The 20,948-nt window shown below is 40.2% G+C and overlaps 1 protein-coding gene and 1 non-coding gene across 2 annotated transcripts; one reads left to right on the top strand and one right to left on the bottom strand.

The window, feature by feature from the left end:
* Positions 1–1,109: 1,109 nt before the first annotated feature.
* Positions 1,110–19,602, bottom strand: LOC132977619 (protein kinase C delta type-like). The gene is made up of 17 exons (XM_061042348.1): positions 19,435–19,602; positions 9,769–9,920; positions 9,330–9,602; positions 7,378–7,546; positions 6,580–6,611; positions 6,378–6,463; positions 5,843–5,972; positions 5,614–5,714; positions 5,386–5,473; positions 5,124–5,251; positions 4,278–4,451; positions 3,898–3,989; positions 3,657–3,719; positions 3,338–3,476; positions 2,841–3,029; positions 2,525–2,653; positions 1,110–2,376 (listed from the first exon to the last, which is right to left on the bottom strand). The coding sequence occupies exons 2-17, from the start codon at positions 9,875–9,877 to the stop codon at positions 2,218–2,220; spliced, it is 2,061 nt and encodes a 686-aa protein (XP_060898331.1). The 5' UTR covers positions 9,878–9,920; positions 19,435–19,602; the 3' UTR covers positions 1,110–2,217.
* trnae-cuc (transfer RNA glutamic acid (anticodon CUC)) lies at positions 8,749–8,820 on the top strand. Its single transcript has one exon. It is a non-coding gene; the product is annotated as a tRNA-Glu (tRNA).
* Positions 19,603–20,948: the final 1,346 nt, after the last annotated feature.

Raw genomic sequence — 20,948 nt, 5'->3', positions numbered from 1 at the left:
CTCCAGCGCCGTGAATGTAATGATCAAAGTCCATATGTGATCTTACACATTTGCTTCCCATATTTCATACGCCTTTCTCGTTATTAAGGCGTTTAAACAGTCAAGCCATAACTGTAGCCTGAAACAGGTTTTGCCGCTCTCTTGTACCATAGAGGCGTCATGCCTACTTAATCCTCCCCAAACCATTCGGTTGCCTATTTTAACAAAAGAAAAAAAAAAAAAAAAAAAACATCGTTTTGCATGCGTTGAGGCGGAGACATTACAAAAAAAAGGTCCTATTGAGGAAAGCGATCGGATCTCGCTTTAACAGTCGAAACAATCGGAGAGCCATGAATTAAGCAAAGGAGGAGGGGAGGGGGGGGGACATTCAGCCTACTCCGAAATTAACTCAGGCATTTTCATCAAAGTGTAAGGGTGCTCTCGCTGGAAGCTTTCAAACGACAGGCGATACAACATTTAGCAGATTCATTTATATTAATAAATAACTACAGGCAAATGCAGGCTTTGTGTAATTTGTTCATTTTTCTTTTGTGATCACAGTTTCTAATCTGGTCATTTTTAGCCTCGATAAAGTATTTTTTGTATTTTCTTAAAGGGTCTCCAACTTTCATGCTGCATTGGTGTAAGCTATAATACTGATTCTCAACCGCTTGAACAGGTAAATTAGGCCTACTCAATGCAGTTCGCCGTTTTTATTGTCATTTGTTCCCCGTCCACGTCCTGCAGCAGGCAGCGGATTACTGCTCAGGACAGAGGACGAGGACAGGTCATAAACGGTGCGCACTGCAGGAATGTCTCGGTATTATAGTACCTGACCACAGGATGGCAGTAAACCCTGACTCTTCTGTCTCTCAGGCAATCAAATATCCTGATGTACTTGATGTTTTGGTTCCTTTACAAAGACAGGCTAATGACGTACTGCATAAGCTATGCCGTACAACAAGAGCAACATTCAGTGAAACGAGCCTGACAAGAGGACTATACCATAACAGCAGGAGTGCAGTGATTAGGCTTGTTTTTAAGAGCCTTTAGAAAAGAAGCATTGAGATGTGTAGCTCCACATTTAAATAAAATTCAAACTGAAGTCAAGTGACACAGGCTGACAGGGATTCAGAGTTTACAAGATATTTATTTATAATCAGATGTAAAAGATGAGCAGAGTAAAAAAGTATACCCCATAATTCACAGACGGCTAAAGGTGCAGTACATATAATTTTGCCATATACAGCTCTTATTATTTTCACGTTAAAACTCCTACATTCAAGTAATATAATACATAAATGACCTTAAACTTACAGTGAAATGCCCATCCCTCCCAAAAAAATAACACATCCTCCAATAGAAGATGTTCAGCTTCAGTATCACACCACTGCTGCAGCTCTACAGTAAATCTGATAACAGCCAAGACAGTTCATAGTACGCATGGAGTGATCGCTTGCATTAGGTTTCAGTTAGGTGTAAAGCAAGAGGTTTGACACAAATGGCACCCTAAAGGATTAGAAAAAAAAACGTGATGTTCACTTTGTGCTGAATATAAAAAAATCATTTAACCTCTTTTGTGGATAATTTATTTTATTTCCCCAATTCTTAAGGTACAATTGTTTTCATTTGATGCCTTTATCTGTCTGTCAGAGAGTTTATCAGAGGTAAAAAATAATAATAATAAAAAAAGACTAGCGTAGCACCATATATATACATCTAAAAGAGGGTACCTGCACACGTGTATGATTTTGATAACATAAATACACCGAGGTTGAGTGTGATAAGAGGCTTACTATTGGCAAAGCAAAAAGGGGAAGAGTACATTATGTACTGGTGAACTCTGTTGATTTGTATGTATAATGTCTAGTGTGCATATTTATAGAACTTAAAAAGAATGGCATGCATGTACCTGTGAATTCTATTGGTAGATACAGTATATTATATTATTTGTATGGGATCACAACGAACAATGACAAGAAAGAGAAAATCACTGAATCCCCCAGCCTTGATTAAAGTAGCACTGATGTGGAAGAATCTCCCTTAATTTCCTGGAGTTTTATCATCTTTATACAACTTCTGGTTACAGTTTGACAGCTGAGACAGGGTTATTGCTTTAGACGTCAGCAAACACCCTGGGTTCATATTATATCATCCTCTGATATAACCAGGCCCAAATCTTCTTTGCTCTTTTTCTCCATCCAGTTGACCATAGGAAGACAAAGTGATTAGGCTTTTTCATTTGCTTATCATGTGCTCCAGTTTGGGGTTGATAAAGGAAAAGCCAGCGAATGCCGTCTGGTCCATGGAGTCAATGAGGTTCTTGTCGGCGTGGGAGAGCCGCGGCTTCTCACTCAGGAACTCTCTGTCAAAATTGCTGCAGTCTCCAGGGGATTTCTGTGGGTGGCAGGTTAAGGATTTCAGTTCCGTTAATGTAATAAAGCATAGTAAAGTCATTAGTTTCCTTGGTGCTTGCTATCATGTTCACATACATGCATCATACATGTTCATTAGTTTGCTTAGGAACAATATCACAGGCTCATACCACTTTGGGCTTGAAAGGAGGATCCACTTCTCTCTTCTCCAGTGCTTGCCAGTTGATGGATTTGAAGAACGGGTGTGTACGGATGTCTCCCACCACACCCAACCTGCGAGTGGGATCTCGCTCAAACAACTGGAATATTGAAGGAGGGAAAGGATGCAGTCAATTTTTTTTTTTTTTTACGGAAACACCACACACTCTGGTAATAACAAATAGTTATAAGGAGGCATGTATGCGTTACATTCCTGCCATGTGAAGACACTATCACAAACAATGGTTTATAAAGGATTACTAATAACATATGTATCCTCATAGTTACCAGCTCAAGCATGTTCTTGACTTCCTTGGTGATCCATCGAGGGTAGTGAGGGGTGTCTGACCCGATGGACTCAAAAAGCTCATCCTCATCATCGCCTTGGAAGGGTGACTGACCAATCAGCATCTCGTACACCAGCACACCAAAAGACCACCAGTCTACTGAGAAGGTGTACTTCTGTCCTAGCAGGATCTGAGATGAGGGACAGTTTCACAAAATGAATCAAGAGTCACAGAGAAGAACAAGGACACATTGTCAAGCTGGACACCTTTCACCACTATAAAAGAAACCAAGTGAATAACTCTACTCCTATGACTTGTGCAGACACTGCCATGCCACCTTATCACCACTAGAGGGTGCACACACACACACTGAATGAATAAAGAGATGCATGAACAGGTAAATAAAGAACCTCATTTTCACAACAAAAAAATCTTAGAAAAGAGGGGTTTAAAGGAAAAGTAGTAATATGTAATGTGACTTGAGCCACTGAAGCTTACCTCTGGTGCGATATAGTCAGGTGTCCCACAGAATGTGGTGGCTCTGACATCTCCAAACACTTTCTCTTTGCACATGCCAAAGTCCGCTATCTTTATGTGTCCATCCTTGTCCAGCATCACATTGTCTAGCTTCAGATCTCTGAACAAAACCAAAAAGAGATGTGTACATTATAGGACCAGTACTGTTACTGTATAATGTGTTTGAAGTATTACAGTCTAAAATCCAAAACAAAGATTCATTAAGGGTGCACTCACACTCGCAAACTTGTCCCGTACTGTGCTTAAGCACGAGAAACATAAAGGGAAAAAAAGGTCCTACCTGTAGATTATTCCTTTGGAGTGGAGGAACTGCAGTCCTACTACTATCTCAGCCCCATAGAACCTGAAGGTAGAAACATGAAAACAACTTTAATTTATTATGGTTTATTTTACATGTTTCTTTTTTTTTTTTTTAAATCATTCACTGCAGTTTAAAGCTATGGGATAAGGATACCACATTGTCGTAAAAGACATTGGCTGTATCACTCCTTGTTCTTTACACATTATCTCAGTGTGCTTACGTGGCTCTGTTGAGATCGAAGCGGCCTTTGTCTTGGATGTGGAACATCAAGTCCCCTCCATTCAGGTACTCCATTACAAAGAAGAGGTGCTCCTGTGCAAACAACACATAATTGTCAGCTCCCAATGACAGAAAATTAGACACGAAGAGTGCGTGAGAGATTTAAAAAAAAAAGGAGGATGCTTGGGTGCTAGGTCTTTATCCAGAACTGGATATGTACAGAGGGTATAGTGATCGAAGCAGACAGCCAGGGTTGGACTCCGACTCTCAGCACTCCGCCACATTTGAATCCTCACTCCCTCTTCCTGGTTTCCTACTCTATCCACTCCTCTCAACAAAGGCACACATATCTTGTAAAATGTTCAGTATCTGCTTGCTTACTTTAGACTGGAACGTGGAGTAGAGGTGGGTGAGGAAGGGGTTCTCCCAAGCAAGGGCCAGGACTCTCTTCTCCACCATGGTGCACTCCACATCATCATCCATGAGAACCACATCCTTCTTCAGAACCTTCACTGCGAAGAACTGCCCCTGCCCCTTCAGCTCCGCCAGCAGCACCTGAGGTGTCAAAATCACTTGGAGTGAGTACTGCATCAGTGTGAGCCCAGCAGCTCAATGGAGTACAATCAGAGCAGAATCTAATCAGATACAGCGGCTCTTATATCTTTTCCTCTTTAAGACTCACAAGATGCTTGGGTTCAGTGAACCTCAATGAGGACACTGAATGTTTGAAGCACTGCCACCAGGCTACAAGAGCCCTTGATATAAACTCATCTTCAATTTCCCCTCACATAGGTCGGCCTTAGAACATTGAAAGTTTAAGTCAAATGTTACCTGGCATGTATTTAATAATTATGATAAATAATTAAGAAAACAATGTTAAACTTTGATGAAAGCGTTCACTAAGAAATTATTCAGTAGAGAGTTCCTTAAAGAGGACATTCAGAGCTCCCTTGTGTCTTAAGTTGTATTTATTTTTCTTACTATTGTCACAAGTTATTCCAAACTGCCATAAAGGGAAGCGATGTGTTGTTTCTACCTTTTAACTGCCAATTTCACTTTTACAACAGATAGTTAATGTTCATATACAAAGCTAACTCTCACATGTGCTTGGTTATTTTTTCCACATGTGTAACATCATTGGCAAACAAACACTCAGCTCAAAGTCAATAATGTCTCCAGAATAATATCATGTTAAATCAATGAAAGGATGGAGACCACAGGGCCTACCTTGCCAAAGCTGCCTTTTCCCAGCACCTTGTGGAGTACCAGTTGGTTGAGTGTAAAGCGTACACGGGGAGATGTAGATGAGGCTGGGGTTGGTCTCAAGCCGTCATGTGCCTTGTTATCTCCACCTGCTTTATAAACACATTTAATTTGCAAATATACATGCAAACTCAAAGAAACACAGATTATCAGCAACTATACCCGCCTATTCTGACAAAACAAACCTTGATTTAAATTAAACAACTTTGTACTAATATTTGCTCACCACTAGGGTCCACTGTTGCATTTTTTATGTCTTGGTAGATCCCAATATCTGCTGAACCAGGGGTTTCAGATTTCCTCCTGCTAGATTTCTAGAGATGGAAAAATCGTGCTGAAACATTCATCCACAGTAAACAATTTGCTCTTTTAAAAAAACATTCACGTTCGTTGAATATGTACACAGTCCACACAAACTTACATCAATAAATAAAAAACAAGTAAGTGTTCAAACCTGGCTGACTTGAGACAGGGCCTCTGCCAGTAGTTTTTGGTTGATTCCACACATATTGGCCACTTTCTTCTGACAGTAACTGTGTACGTTCATGCCACAGTCTGGTAAGAGGTGTGACAAATACATTGGAGGAGAGACACAATAGAATGAAAGAGAATAATGTCAGTAGGCAGGAGGTAGTCAGATATAAGATTTCAGACAAAACAAGTAAACACATCATGCCACTCACCTTCACATTTAAGGCCCTGTTTGTAGAGACCCCAAAGCAAACTACCACAGTGGTCACAGAACGTGGGGCCTTTGTAGTTATAGTACTTAAAGCGATGTGGCATATCGATCTTGAAGCGCTCTTTCTGGAACTAAAGCACACAGAAATACATTACATGCCAACATAAAGCTGCAAACTAATCATTAAAGTAGATACATGTGGGACTATGAGTGGCAAGTAGAGTCAAACCTAAACAATCTACTGCCAATACCTAAGCAAACAAGATCACAAATACAATCATTTGATGTTTGTAGACCTTGGTTGACTCTGTTTTATGCTGCACTCCAGAAATGAGGCCCTTAATCGAAAGAAAGTATGTATTGTTTCTCGTAAGAATTAAAAAATATGACCTTATTCATGAGACATAGCAAGAGGAAACACACAGTTATTCCTTGAAACATAGCTGATGTGATAACAGAAAAATGTAGTTCAATGTTCAGCAACTGAGCTGAGTTGAGGTTTAAGATTGATGTTGGAGAACATTATGTTTGCTCACCACAGTGTCACGACTATTGGCTGCAGTCCCAGTGCACCTGCCAATGATGATTTCAATGCATTTCTTGTGGATTGCTGCATTGCATTCTGGGAGAAACAAATGTGCAAATTTTATGAAAATTGTAAGAATTAAATCAGCAAAAAAATAGCAATATAAATATGGGAATCTGCAAAATGCAGATAGAGGTTAAAGAAACACTCACGCCTGCACTTGTAACCTTGCTTGTTGAGCCCCCTGTATGGGAGATCAGAAAGTTTGTTATCAGCATAACAGGAAGATATTTTTTCCCACATTAGATCATGAAGCTGTTTTTAAATGCTTAAATGATGAGTGGCCACAGAGTCCCACTCACATGCAGTAAATAAAACATTAGATCCCCATCAGTCTATCTCTGAAGGGGAAATCTGATGGGGGGTTTTGGGAGACAGGGAAAACCTTGGCTCACAAATAGTGCTGCAAACACAGTTGGAACACAACATGACAGCCCTGTGGGATTTCACCAGACAGTGACTCAGTGTCACAATAGCAGTCCTGCTATTGTTCCTACCATTACTAACCCCCAACCCTAAATACTCCACTCAAACTGGAACCGCTTCTAATTAGTCTTTTGGGAAACACTCTTTGGAGGGCTGGACTTTTCTTATAAGACGACTGTTATTTTTGTCTGATCGGAGATCCAGAGAACACACAGTCGGTGACAGCTCAAATAATCTCCAATTATCAGAGCAGGTCCAGCCATCTCAGTAAAAGCAGAACACTGATGTAATAACAATGTAGTCAAACAAGCAGAGAGGCAAATAATCTGCACAAGTCATGCTCAGACACAGATGCATTGGAAATTACCATTAAGTTCTTTGTTTGGAATTGAACAGATACAAAAAAAAAATGAAGGTCAAACTGAATGGAATATTTGATATGCTAACACGTTGTTGTATATAAAGTTGTGTTTTCATGTTACATGTGGTTGTAATGTAGCAAAAGCTAGGACTTAGCATCTCACCAGAGGAACTCTCTGCAGACAGAGCAGAAGGTGGGTTGGCCAAAGAAGGTGGCGGTGAATTCATGGTTCTTGATGAAGTGAACCTTGGGCTGCTTGACAGCTCCTCTCCTCCTGTTGAGGGTCATGACTCCATCTTCGGGAGGAACCTTTACTGACGGCTTACACGCAGCTGAGAAAAGAGATCAGTTTACAAATCAAACTATTGCTTTACGCTAATCAAACAAACTTTTTTAGATTCCTTGACAGATAAAATGACAGCAGGGCTGCACTGAGGTTTGAGTTTGATCCATTTAACAGCTGTTAAATGGAGGGTACACAAAAAATTATATCTTCGATAAACAGCTCTGACTGTCACAAGTGAAAAGGCTGGGGTCAAAAGTCACAGCAAAAGAGGTGTGAGAGAGGTAAACAATGAACACAGGAGATAGGGTGGATTGTTGGGATGACGGGAGGGAGAAAGGGGGAGGGGACAGGGTAGGAGGGGCAGTTGAAAAAAAGAAGAAGAAAGAAGCCGCCTTTAAGAGACAACTGATTGACAGGGAAAAGTGGAAAGAGTGAATATGTGTGAGGAAGATAAACGTATTTTTTCCCCAGCCATTCTACTGACAGATGTTTATGTTTTGAGAATGCTTCAGTGAGCTGAGCCAAGAGAAAGGGAGTGAGGCAGAGGGTGAGAGGAGGAAGATGAAGACGGGGGAGTCAGACAGCATTAAGGGCTGTTCACACATAACTAAAAATACTCTAGGCTTATTTTCAGGAAACCTGTGTAGTGTGTAGGTGGGAGCTGATTGAGTTTGGAGCTCTTTCATAACAAGAGACGCACCCCTCTCTCATGACCCGATTCAACCCCGATCAGTGCACCACCACTGCGTTCCCTAAAAAGCAGAGACTCCCGCTGGATAAAGCAAGTTTTTAAATCTCACAAAATCCCAGCAGTGCTTAACATAGACCGAGTTTCCTGTCTGGGCTAGCATCTAAATACATCACTTCTAGCCAGGGCTTTGTCACTTCTTCATCTGGCAGCAGAAGTAAAACTAAGATGTGCTTTTGAAAGCAGATAATGACAGCAACGTGGTTTTAAACTCAAACTGTCAATGGTGGATCATCTGTGCTGCTTTTTCTTAGCAAAACTCTAATCTAATGCGAGGTGAGACAACTGAGTAACTTATCAACTGTGGTTGTGGGTAGAAAATACAGGAAAGGAAACACAAAATGATGAATCCGCTCTGCCAGTAGAAGGCGCTACATATCAACAGTTGAATGGGAGTGATTTTCTGATGGGCCACATGGGGGTAGTGGGGAGAAAAAGAGGGGGTGGGGGTGTTTCCCAGCAGCCATGTGGTGCAGACAGTCTTTCAATACAATCACCACTCCCTGGTGGTCTAGTGGTTAGGATTCGGCGCTCTCACCGCCGCGGCCCGGGTTCGATTCCCGGTCAGGGAACACTGTTTTAAGGCTGGCTGATAATACTAATGAAACATTTATTTGTAGCACACTTTTCTTTTAAACAAATCTCGAAGTACTAACAAAGTGGCTAAATATATCTAAATCACTTACAAGGAACAGGGCTTCAAAAGAACAAAGTTTGTTCCCCAAAGGTGGAAAAGTTTCTGTAATTCACAAGACAAATACCGTATCTGTTTCTGCTGTTCTGACTAGTTCAGATTGGCTTGGCTCAGTTAGGACAAGGTGATGCGATTTCACATAGTGTCTTTGTAATTCGGATTCAGCAATATTTGAAGCTCAATTTGATAACTTTCTAAAGTTGCTAGGCAACTGTTGATGAAGTCTGATCAAACCAATGTATGGAACTAATGAAGCAGATGTGATTTTTAATTGTTGAAAACAATATAAAATAAGATGAATTATATGGTTTTAAATATCTAATACTGTACAAAAATACAAATGAGTAAATCGATTTTTTAAGAAGCATCAGTTCCAAGCAAATGTACCTGCATCAGTGTCCTCCAGGAAGAACTGCACAGCCATTTGGACTTTCCCTGAGGGAAGCAGGTCCACCCAGAACTCAGCACAGCTGTTGGTCTTTGACTTCTTACAGCGTTCTGCCAAAACAGACACGCCCACAGTGGCTTTGGCCAATGGCTCCTCTGTGCTCTGCATGAGGACCACTTCTAGGACACGCCCCTCATGGATGTGAGCATCAAACGAGGCCTTCCAAGCTGGATACATGGTGGGCTTCCTCTGCACCAAGGTTTTTCCTCGCTCTGTCAAAAAAAAGTAAAAAATTGTAAGTGGGAACAAAATTATTGTCTTTTACTTTTCCATTCTTAGGAAACCACCAATAAAATTAGGTCATTCCGACGTCATCCGATGTTCTTTACCACTCTCCTGTCAAAAGAGCATTATGAGTGTGAACGTGTGTATCTGTACCTGTGTTGACAGACTCCTTCATCTTGACGGCACAGATGGGTGGCTCAGATAGAGAAGGCAGAGCGCCAACATCATAAGCATTGAAGGCAATACGCAGGAAGGGTGCCATGGTGACTGCTCATATAAGCCTCTTGGAGAAAGACGTTGACTCCCTGTTAGAACATCACACAGACAAAACACACAGAAAATTAACCACACAGGCTCATCTTTTATTGCCTAAATGCCTCCCTCAAAACAAGGAGGAAGAGAATCAGTGGCTAACAGTGTTCTCAGAAAAGAACGACAGAGGAGGTAACCATTTCTAACTGAAGACACAACTTTGGACACTGGCTGCTAGAAATAATGAAAGAAGAAGCAAAGTGGTAATCCCAAACTGTGCACATAAAATAAACACAAAATGAAAAAGATTGCATCTCTAAGACAGACAGAAAGTCCAAGTGTAAAAGGAAAAGACAAACAGACGCTAAAAGAAAAGCAGTTGTGTCATGTTGCAATGTTTAACGTTTACATTCTGAATATTGAAATAGTCATCACGTTCATCAGTCTTGGTGACTAACTGGTGAGTAGTAAGAGTCTCGTTTTGCAGATTTGTTTTGCCATGTTTTATTGGTTCCCCTTTCTGTTTGTATTCTCTTCGCTTTTCAAAGACGCCTCACCCGTCTATTAGGCTGTTCTGTTGTTTCCCACTTCCAGGCTATAGATGTTAGATTCTGGAGAAGCACTTAGCGGCCCAAAGGCAGATTATTAAAACGGCACTATTAGATCTATTCTAAATAGATGTATAATTAAAGGCCTATACGTATTTGAAGTCATTTTCAAAACTATTCAACCTATTTTGCTTTCACTATTATAAAAACATTGTCCGTGAAAGACTAATGAACAAAAGTAGAAAACTGAAATAGGATGCACAGTCTGCTAAAGTCTCCACCTCTTGCTTCATTGAAACCGCGTTGCGCCACTGACAGATTTGTTTAGTAACGTGCTATGCTTGTTGTACACTTCCTCTTTCGGTGTGTCTTGTAGAGGGAACGAGTCATTCACCCAGCTGAATTCATCTATACATCTTGACTAAAAAATGATAAAGTACAGCGGTGGAGTCTAGATACAAAATGTGTATTAACTGTTAATGAGTTAGTGTTATTATCAAATACAATAAAGGGAAAGAAAGTCTATGATTTGAAGAAGCAGTAAGCATCAGTATGACACCACAGAGGCCTGAAGTATAAGGAGAAAAAACATCTGCTTTGTGCTTCCAGCTATAGCACAAACAGTGTTCCCTAAATCTGAGTTCTTTAATGCTAAACTGCAGCTGCTGAATCCCTCCAAGGGGCCGCATCCAAACTAAACAGAAGGGTGAAATATTTTTAAGCTTAGAGGGCATCGAGTCAAGCCTTGTGTTGTAAAGAGGAACTGTAATAACACATACTTAGTGAACTGTACATGTTATCAAGACTATTTCACACCAGAGTTAACATATGCCATGTCACAGTTTAGCAGCACCCAGGGGGGGGATATAAACCCTCATCCTAATTTCCAAAGCAGTGACAAAATCCCACAGAATTTTTCAGCACAGCATTTTCTTTTAGCTTTTAAGTTCCTTAACTTGATCTCGTGCACTCATAGTCTATTGCTCATTAGCATAATCTTGTCTTATTCATTCAGAGACATGGCATACCTTTGATTTGAGGCAAACAGCATCATTTGAATGACTCATGGATGTTCAGCTGCTACATAAGATGACATTTAATGAGAATAAATACTTTAAGCAAAATGTACGGATACATCGTTCTCTTAAGTGAATAAGATGTAGGACAGTAATGTACTTTAGCATCACATGTTTTAATAATTCATCATTCATGAGGAGAAATGTTTTGTTTTAGTTGAAGCTAAAACCTTTCCTCTAACACATGCTGGGTTTTTTTTCCGGATTACTTTATGGAATTGCTTATTAGTACGAGGATTGCTTTACTTCCACTGAACAGTTCTTCAGTGTGAATGTTTGAAATTGTCAGAATCTGAAGATAAGTGTTGTTAAACTGAATCACTCAGGCTCGGTAAATGTGCAAGAGACAGCCTGGCGATTAAGAGACAGGCTTGTGATGGGGACTTCACTGGATGGATATTTCAGACAGGCAAGAACAGTCTGGAGGGGAAGTGAATGACTAACACTTACATTACTCAGGCCTTCACTAGCATGCATTTTTTTGACCCAGGACTGCTCCAGAAATCTTAGATTACTTAATAGTGGCCTTTTAAAATGCTTTGACCTACACTGGGTGTCTGACTGTAACTTAGTTAATGCTAGTTGCAAAAATGTGGATTAATAAGGATGAATAAAAAGCCTTTAGGTATCTATACATGATGTGATGCATAGCTACATCTTCACATCTTGTAACTTGTTATATTTTGGAAAATCAGCATTTGCAGCTTTCCCTCTTGCAGTGACAAAAATGACACACTGTCTGTTTTCACTGACCCTGTAGGCCCATCAGGGGTCTAAAGGCTAAACAAGTGAACGTGTCTGGGTGAGGTCAGGAGGGTAAAAAAACGAAGAGCTTTCATGGGACGGCCACACATGCACACACAAACACAAACAAACACTGTAAATTAAAGCTATAGAGTTTACCAGATGAGAAAAGCTCACAAAGACATCCCTTTAAAGAGTCCCTTTACAGTTTTCTACTGTACACACACTTTTTTTTATGTACACATACAAGAAGAGGTACATAGAGAAAAGGACCTTGTTTCCCCCAGAGGGAGTGGAAAAAATGAGCACATGCAATAGGGGAAGGGGTGGGTAGAGGAAAAGAGCAAATGGGAGGGAAAGAAAAAGTCTACACACACTAGACTCTAGTGTGTGTAGACTTTTTCTTTCTCTCTAGTGACTAGAGGGTAGGCCGGAGGAGAAATCAGACTTAATGATGGAAACAGATTGGCCAATCATTAGATGGCTGGTATAATGTGTTTGACTTGTGCATGAGCATGTGGCTTAAGGAGCTTTTAGTTACTCTGACATTACTATTTAAGATGTGCTTTTATTTTAGACTGTAGGAATTGCCAAGAAGTACCTTTGAAGCTGGATTATCTGCCTGTGACTTGTTATGTGTTAACTTTGTAGCACACAATGAATGAATGGATTTTTAGATTTAAACCTATATATATACACACACCAGAAGACATGTGAGGCTAAAACAGGCCACACCACTAACCTTTGAAACAATATCACCCGTTAGAACACAATGACCAAACGTCTAAAACGAGTGTTAGTGGACCCTCAGCAAGCAGCGGGACAGTAAAGTGTTACTGCCCACCAGCCAACTGTCATATCAGATACTGAAATGTTCCTCTGTTCAAGTATAGTGTGTCATGATCTGACAATTAAGAATAATTAAACCACAATTAACCATCTGGTTTCTTCAACTTTCACTCGGGAGCAAAAATCAGACTTTAAACTTGAAAGGAATAATGATTTAATATTTATTGTGATAATTATTGATATCGACCGATATCCATTTTTTCATCATGAAACATTTTTTTGTCATATCGCCCAAGCCTATTGGCACACTATGTGGTCAGCATGACAACAACAAAGATGTAAGTAAACAGGGTGTCTTTTAATGCCACCTGTATTGACATAAAAGTCCTCAGATTGTTATACAACAAAGAAAAATAACCTGTCGGTTTTCATGACAACAATATTCCATTACACGCATGACTGCACAATAAATAAAGATAGAGTTATGTGATTGTCTGCCACAAAGGCAACCATCAAAGTTATGCCCAGCGATGCACCACAGACCAGTCAAAGGTTTGGTATGCTCTGAGTACGGTAAATGAAGATGTCATTTAGCGGAAAAAGACATCAAGCAGGTCGAGCAGGTTTGGGGACCTCCTGTTTGTCAACCTTTATCTGCAGGTCTGAACAAAGACAGGTGCCTCAACAGAGTTTCCTTTACATCATAAACAAGAAAAGTATGCTGTCTAAATATAGTCATACTTAAGTAGTCACATTTTGACAGTGCTCCATTTCTTTGACACTCTGAAATCTTCTCATAGTTCTGTACTTTTTGATCCTATTAATGGCTGAGACATATCAAACAATTCCAACTGAATTTTAAATTCTACAATGGGAATTTTTGACATCATAGAGGAATGCTTAATGCTTACTTAGACAAGGCCACTGTTTTGTTTCATAACAATAAAGAAGGTTTGTTGACATCAACAGGAGCTTACATCACATTTGTTTGAACCCATATTTGGACCATTTGAAAGTCCCTCAATTTAAAGACAATCCAGCAACGCAATTATTTGAACACTTCAGATAGTTAATGGTGCTACAGGACAAAAAAATATCTAACATGATGCTAAGTTTATTATCACATGTCCATTGACCAATCTGTGGGAGCCACTGTATAAAAAGCGGTATCGTTCCTACTTTGTATGGGATGTGAACGTAAACACCCTAAAATCATAACTGGGAGCCCCACTGACAGTTTCATTTTAAAAGATAGCACTGAAGTACAGGACCACCACAAAGCCCACAGTGCAGTAAACACTTGCAACAGTATATTTTCATAGCAGACATTATCACTTGTCATAGAGATATAAGAATAGACCAGAGCCATGGATATTGACACGTGTTCAAGGCATAATGTTGGCCAATTAAAAATAACAGTTTAATCCAACTAGATAAGAAAACTCAGAGCATATTCAGTATTCTTTGAGGGTGTACTCTATAAGGGTTAAATGGGGCTGTGAGACGAGTTCAAAGTTATTTCTGCCTGAGTGCCACAAGAGGACCTCTAAAGAAAAACTGGATCGACAAGATATTTAAACAGAAGATGGAGGATTACAAGCTAGATGCAGGTGACAGATTACCTGCTGGGAAAACCTGAGCTTTGTTAACCAATTACATAGGAATTTCAAACTTACATAACATAATGAAAATAGAGCTGCCAATTGAGTGTGAGAGTTCATGTTGTTTTCTGGCTCACTTGATGCTTAGATGCTGCTGTTATGTAAAGCCAGGCAGTGATGGGCATATTACTGCAGTGTACACTCACTGTAATATTCATTCATTAATTTAATTAAGTTACATAAAAGGAGCAAAATGGAGAAAATGAACCCCTGGCCTGAAAAAAAATGTAAGTTAAATAATCTTTAGTTACCATGTCCTCCCACTCAGTGTTTCTTTTCCAGTTACATTAGGAAAAATCGGTAGTAAACCCAAAATAACACAAAGAGAGGGAGATTTGAAGTCTTAGTGAAAATGTAAAAAGGACCACATCAGACCCAGAACGGTCTGCTGTGAAAGAGCTCAGCCAGTCATGGACCTGACCAATGAAGACCTCTTTCATAATGAACCTGAACAAACATGGTCAGACTCAGGCAGGTGACACTAAACTAATAACCTCTGCAGTGTTGTGTGCGAGCATCCACTGAATCATGACACTGCTCTTTATGAAAGCTCAATGACAAACAATCCCTCGATAGTCTAAATAAAACAGTGAATCGTCTGAAAGGGTCGTCACAATCTGTAAAAGCATGGTTTGTGGCAGATAAGTGCTTGTGTTTGTTTATAGAGAGAGTGCAAAATGTACATCTAATTTTACCGTTTAAACATTTTCCTAGTTCTCTTTATTCTTTTGCATCCCGACACACATTCAGAATAAATGGTGAAAATCTATGGATGGAGATTATTTCACAATCTGGTCATTAGGGCTTTGATTAGATGGCTTACAGTTTTGGCATACATGATGTTGCTTTAAAGCTCCAGTCACTAAATTTTGCATGATTGTAGTTGATTAACATGTAAATACTGCGATACAACTTCACTGTATCTTTAGTGTCATTGCAATTTATGTTAAATTGTCCATGACTACAAGACTTTGGCAACAAGTTACAGAAAATGCAATTTAAATATCAAAAACTAATAAGAATAGAACTTTATTGAAGTCAACCCAATATATTTCTTGTTAAGACCAATATAAAAACCACACATACACGCAAACAAACTGTCCTGTTTCACTGAGGCAAGGTGGTATGTATTACAGCATTAACAGAGTTTACTTGTGCAGGCACACAGTAATAACCTTGAACAAAGCAGCCTTTAATGAATTTCAGTGAGATTGGCTCGAAAGAATCAAAGCCTTTCTTTCATACACCAAGGTTAATTTCTAACACCCCCTCCCCAACTGCACACACACAGAGTCTCACACACACACTCTCTCTCAAACACACATACACACACTCACACAGATATGTTAACACAGTTTATTACATAAGTTGTCAGAGGAGACACAACACCCTTAGGCAAATGACAGCATGCATTTTACCTCTTTATGTGTTTTTCTGTCGCTCTTTCTCTACCATGTTAATGCACACACACACACACTCACACACACTCACACACACTCACACACACTCACACACACACACTCACTCACACACACTCACACACACTCACAGTGATCGGGTCAAAGAAGGACAGGAAAGAAAAGTGAGTACGATTGGAAGAGGAATGGGATCCAAGCTGAGGATGCTGGTTCAAGGTCAGGGTCGGATGAAGAATGGCTGTTGTGATACTTTTATCCCCTAGACACTGAAACACTTTGAGCTTTGAATAAACACAAGACATAATCAATTCATACTCACTGTTAATAACTGGGTGGTTATACTACCACCATACATGGGCACTAATTTAACTGTAACCTTTATGTGATCACTTTGACTGCACGGTTTTTCTCTCCCTCCTAAGTATCAGTGAGCTCTTTGGCCCGGTGTCAAACCTGCATTGAATGAATCCTGCCACTGTGTGTGGGACTGTGTGTGTTAGAGAGTGAATGTGTGTGAGTAAGGTAGACAGAGTGTTTTTCTCTCTACTTGCATTAAGAGCGGTGTCCATTTCTGCCTCATTCACAGTTCACAAAGTCATGATAAAGGCAGACAAAAACCATCAGCACCAAGAGGGGCAGCATGATGTCTGTGTCAGTGAGTGGGACAGAGAGAGAGAAGGTAAAAAAAAAAAGTAGTGTGTGTGTTGTCTGTGTGCATGCGCATGTGGGTAGTTGTACATTACAGAAGGGTAAACTGCTGTTTGCAATATGTCCTGTATTACTTCTTAAACCTCTTGTGTTTAAGATGTCTCAACATAATCACCTTTTCCAAGATTAGGTTAAAGCTAACAAACAAAGTGTATGTTGTTAGATTACTACAAACACATATCCATGTAAAATCAATAAACTTGAAAGAATACTCACATCTACATTTATTACATGAAAGTTTGAATACACTGCAATAAATGGAACCCGTTTGATTGATACAGGATTTCTGACTTTGCACTTGACCACTGAAGCTTATCCAACTCCTATCTCAAAATCAATCATCAATTATTCAAACACACACCTAAAGTCTAACATCAGTCCAATCCGACCATGACTAAAGTCTATGAGTCAGCCGTGTGTTTATGTGTGTGTTGTCGAGGGATCAGTACTGCATTGGCAACTACTCCTCACTGAGTTGAGCAGGTGTCCCAACCGTGTCCTCCAAGCTGCTCATCAAGCCACAAACCAATATTGACACACCAGTAACTGCAGGCAGATAGAGTTACCTGCACTCACCAAGCTGCTCTGACACAAGACAATAGGACACAAAGTCATGCTTCAAACGCAGAATTGTGTTATAGTGTGTGACACAAGACTTTTGCAAGCGATTGAGGGAACATTTCAAAATCATGTGTGAGGTGTAACATGGGAGCTGAAACATTTTGTCAGCTACCGTGGATTTAAGATGCAGGGTTGTTAACAGCCACAAGAATGCAGGCTCATCTCCACATACCAATTTAGTCATCCTACTGACACGTCTTACTTATTGTATTGAATGTTTTTATTTCCATCTGACCTACTTCTTCACTAGAGTACAATCACAAAAGGTGATGACGGGCGGTTATTTGATGGTAATTCCAGCTGCTAAACCTGAATACAAAGAGACAGAGACCTTAAACATTCAAGGTTTGTAGACTTAAGTCTCAGTGTAACAACGTAAACCCAATCGAATACAGGTTATACCACAATGTGCCAAGTTCTATAGATCACCAGGAACTACTAATGAAATCTTGTGAAGATATGGAGACCCCAGGAAGAGTATCTACTGTTGAACAAAAACCTAATGGGGATCTTAATGAATAAACAAACAAACACCATGCTTAGGCCTACAGTGTTTATCATGACTGTGATACTGGCAGCTCTCAAAGGGACCATACCAGAAACAAAAGAATGAAACCTGAGCTTTAGTTAAATGCAAGTAAAGTTACCTTGAATCATCCTCAGTGAATCAATAGGATATGAACAACGCCCAACTGTCACTCACCTACAATCTGTGTGAATCAATAATAAAGTTTAATCTGTACAATCATTAAATGGAGCTTTTAATAGAAGCAATGATATGATGCAATATGTTCCTCCCTGATACATAATCCAATACTTAGACTTTAGTATCAACTGATACTGAGTTTAACTTTGATACTAGTGCCATCAAAAACAGCTATTAGATTTTCTTTGACAGCTGTTGGCTGTACTGCAAACCCTGCACACAAGCTCAGTATCTAAAGGTTGGGTTGGAGCCTCTCCTTCTGCCAACAAGCTGCAGAAAACCCCTGATTTTGTTTTTAAATGGAACTGCTTCATTCTGTTTAAAATATAGAATACAACCATTGTGGAAAATGAAAAACACTGGTTTCTGACTGTCAGCTAAAGCTTTGCTCCTTGTCCCACAGTTGTTTCCGGTGTCAGCCATAAAATAGTCTGAATGCAGTGTTGGCTGCTGAAGACACAACTTTATTATTTAATTTGAGCACAGCTGATCAAACTTGTAGGCCTACACATGCCGCTCACATGAAACCCACTCATGGGTCAAAGGTTTATTAACTAATTGAAACCGAACCAGGAAAGATCATTTGAGGCATTTCAAAAGAAAGCCTGTCCCCTTTAAGTACACAAGAGTGCTGTCTTTAAATGGGATAAAGCGCTTTTAAGACTAATTCACATTTATCAGCTTCTGTTTACTATGGTTGTAGTCGGCATTGTCACAAACGCCACCCTTTAACCCAATTTCTTTTTCCACTGAGTTAGCAAGCTCCATCACTGAAACACACTCCTCTGTTGCCACTTGCCATAGAAGACGACACCGGGCTAGAGGAATTTATGAAGCACACAAACTAGCCTACCCTGCCGGTGTCGTTTTAATGCTGTTCCCGCAGTCACATTGGACTAAGGTTAAGTTCCTGTAGCCTACATTAACCGACACTGCAAGCCATAAAACATGGCTTTACTTTACTTACGTAACAACAACTGTAACACTGGGAGAGAGGGAGACATTCCGCGACAGCAACAAAGACTAGATCCTTTCCCTCCCAACACTAGACAGGCATATTAGGATACAGCCACTAATGTCAACAGAGGTTAGCAGTCGAGCTCTACTTTTCTGCAAGATTAAAAAACACTAGCTAAAGCCAGGCAAAAGCCCACAACTGGAGACAATTGACCTAGTAGGTTGACCTGCATGCGATACAGCAAGCAACTTCTGTTGTCACAACTGTCAAACAACACCGAGTCCAAGTGTTTTCTAACCTCGAACAAGTTTAACAACCTCATACAAACTGCGTCTTACCTCTTCCGCTGAGAAAGTCTCTCGTGTGGTCGAGAGTTTGCACCGAGTGTGGTGTTTGAACCGGCGTTTCCCGGAGTTTCGACTTCAAAAAATCTTCAAGTTTGTAAAAGGAAGTGTTGAAGTCGGCCCCCTCTGTTCCTGTGTGCGCGACACTGCTCTGAGGCTATATGGCAGCGCGCGGGGCAGAGGAGTGGATGTGTGACGTCAACCAGGTGAATTCCCTGGACACACAAAACAGGCACACAAAAATCAGTGAGGCTGCATGGCTGAATGCACAAAATTCGTAATGTCTTTGAAATAGATAAGGGATTTTTTTTTCTCTCTAAATATAATGTGTTCTTTCCTACACTGGCAGGACTGGACTGACAGCAATATGCTACCTGACTGAAAATAGGCTTATACTTTATCATGTGTAAGTCTATATGGGAATATTTTTTCTTTAAAACCTTTCATTGTTAAAGAAACATATCAGTTTAAGAAATAAGCAAATAGCCAGATCTGATTGTTGGGCTCCACTGTAATTCTAAATGAAAATGTCCTCAAACAAGTGTTCTCAGATAAATAAGAATTGGGCAGGGGAACAATCAAATAAGCAAAATCAATGCAATATGTATGCCCAAATGCACAGCTGGCCATGGCCTGTCTCCACTACACAGTTTAGAGAGGATACATTTTGTGGGCAGATCCAAACAGCCATGCATTTCCATATTGGCCCTGCCCACAGCACCTCCACATTCCCACTCCTCCTCTCCTACACAAAGCTCAGGGATCCACGTGGTGCTTAGTCATCAGCCCCCACCCATGTAAACTGTATGACTATAAGAGAGAACGGAGAGGTAAAAATAGCGCTGAAAAGGGTATACCAATGACGTAGAGCAAAGGTGACAAAGGTTGAAACTGACTGAGATTATACTGAGTGAGACTATGGAGTTACTCATCAAACTACCCTTACCACAAAAATGTGGGGAGCATGGAACAACAACTCAAGGACAAAACATTTTATTAACCCCCCTCCAAAACAAAACAAAACAAACAAACATTATGCAAACCGATTAAGCTGAACACAAGTTTGCAGTCAGGCATTTATCACAATTAAGTTTTTTTTTTTAGGAAAGTTATCACTGTTGGTAGTGATAATGAGTGACACACACCCTAATTATGGAGATTTACCCTATAGGCCAGTGTCCATAACTCACACAAACACCACTAAAAAGCTTTACCGGGGGTGATAACTTGACTTTTTCCATTATTTTCTCTTCCTGGTAAAGAGGATGACCTCATGCTTAACCAGTATATAAAACCCAAGCTGATAAAACTCTCCACGACTTTTGATCAGTCACTCTGTCTGCCCCTCCCATCCCCAATAAACCTGCTTCTGGCTTAGCCAACTGATATCCTGCAAACAGATATACAATTGATTTACCCTCGAGGGAGCCCTTCCTGTCTTCTGTCCCTGACAAGCACTCTCATTCAACAGGAACTACTGTATATCAGATTGAGGAAGCAAGACTTTC

Source organism: Labrus mixtus, chromosome 7 (assembly GCF_963584025.1).
Source record: "Labrus mixtus chromosome 7, fLabMix1.1, whole genome shotgun sequence".
Classification (NCBI taxonomy): domain Eukaryota; kingdom Metazoa; phylum Chordata; class Actinopteri; order Labriformes; family Labridae; genus Labrus; species Labrus mixtus.
This window is presented reverse-complemented; position numbering and strand designations above follow the sequence as displayed.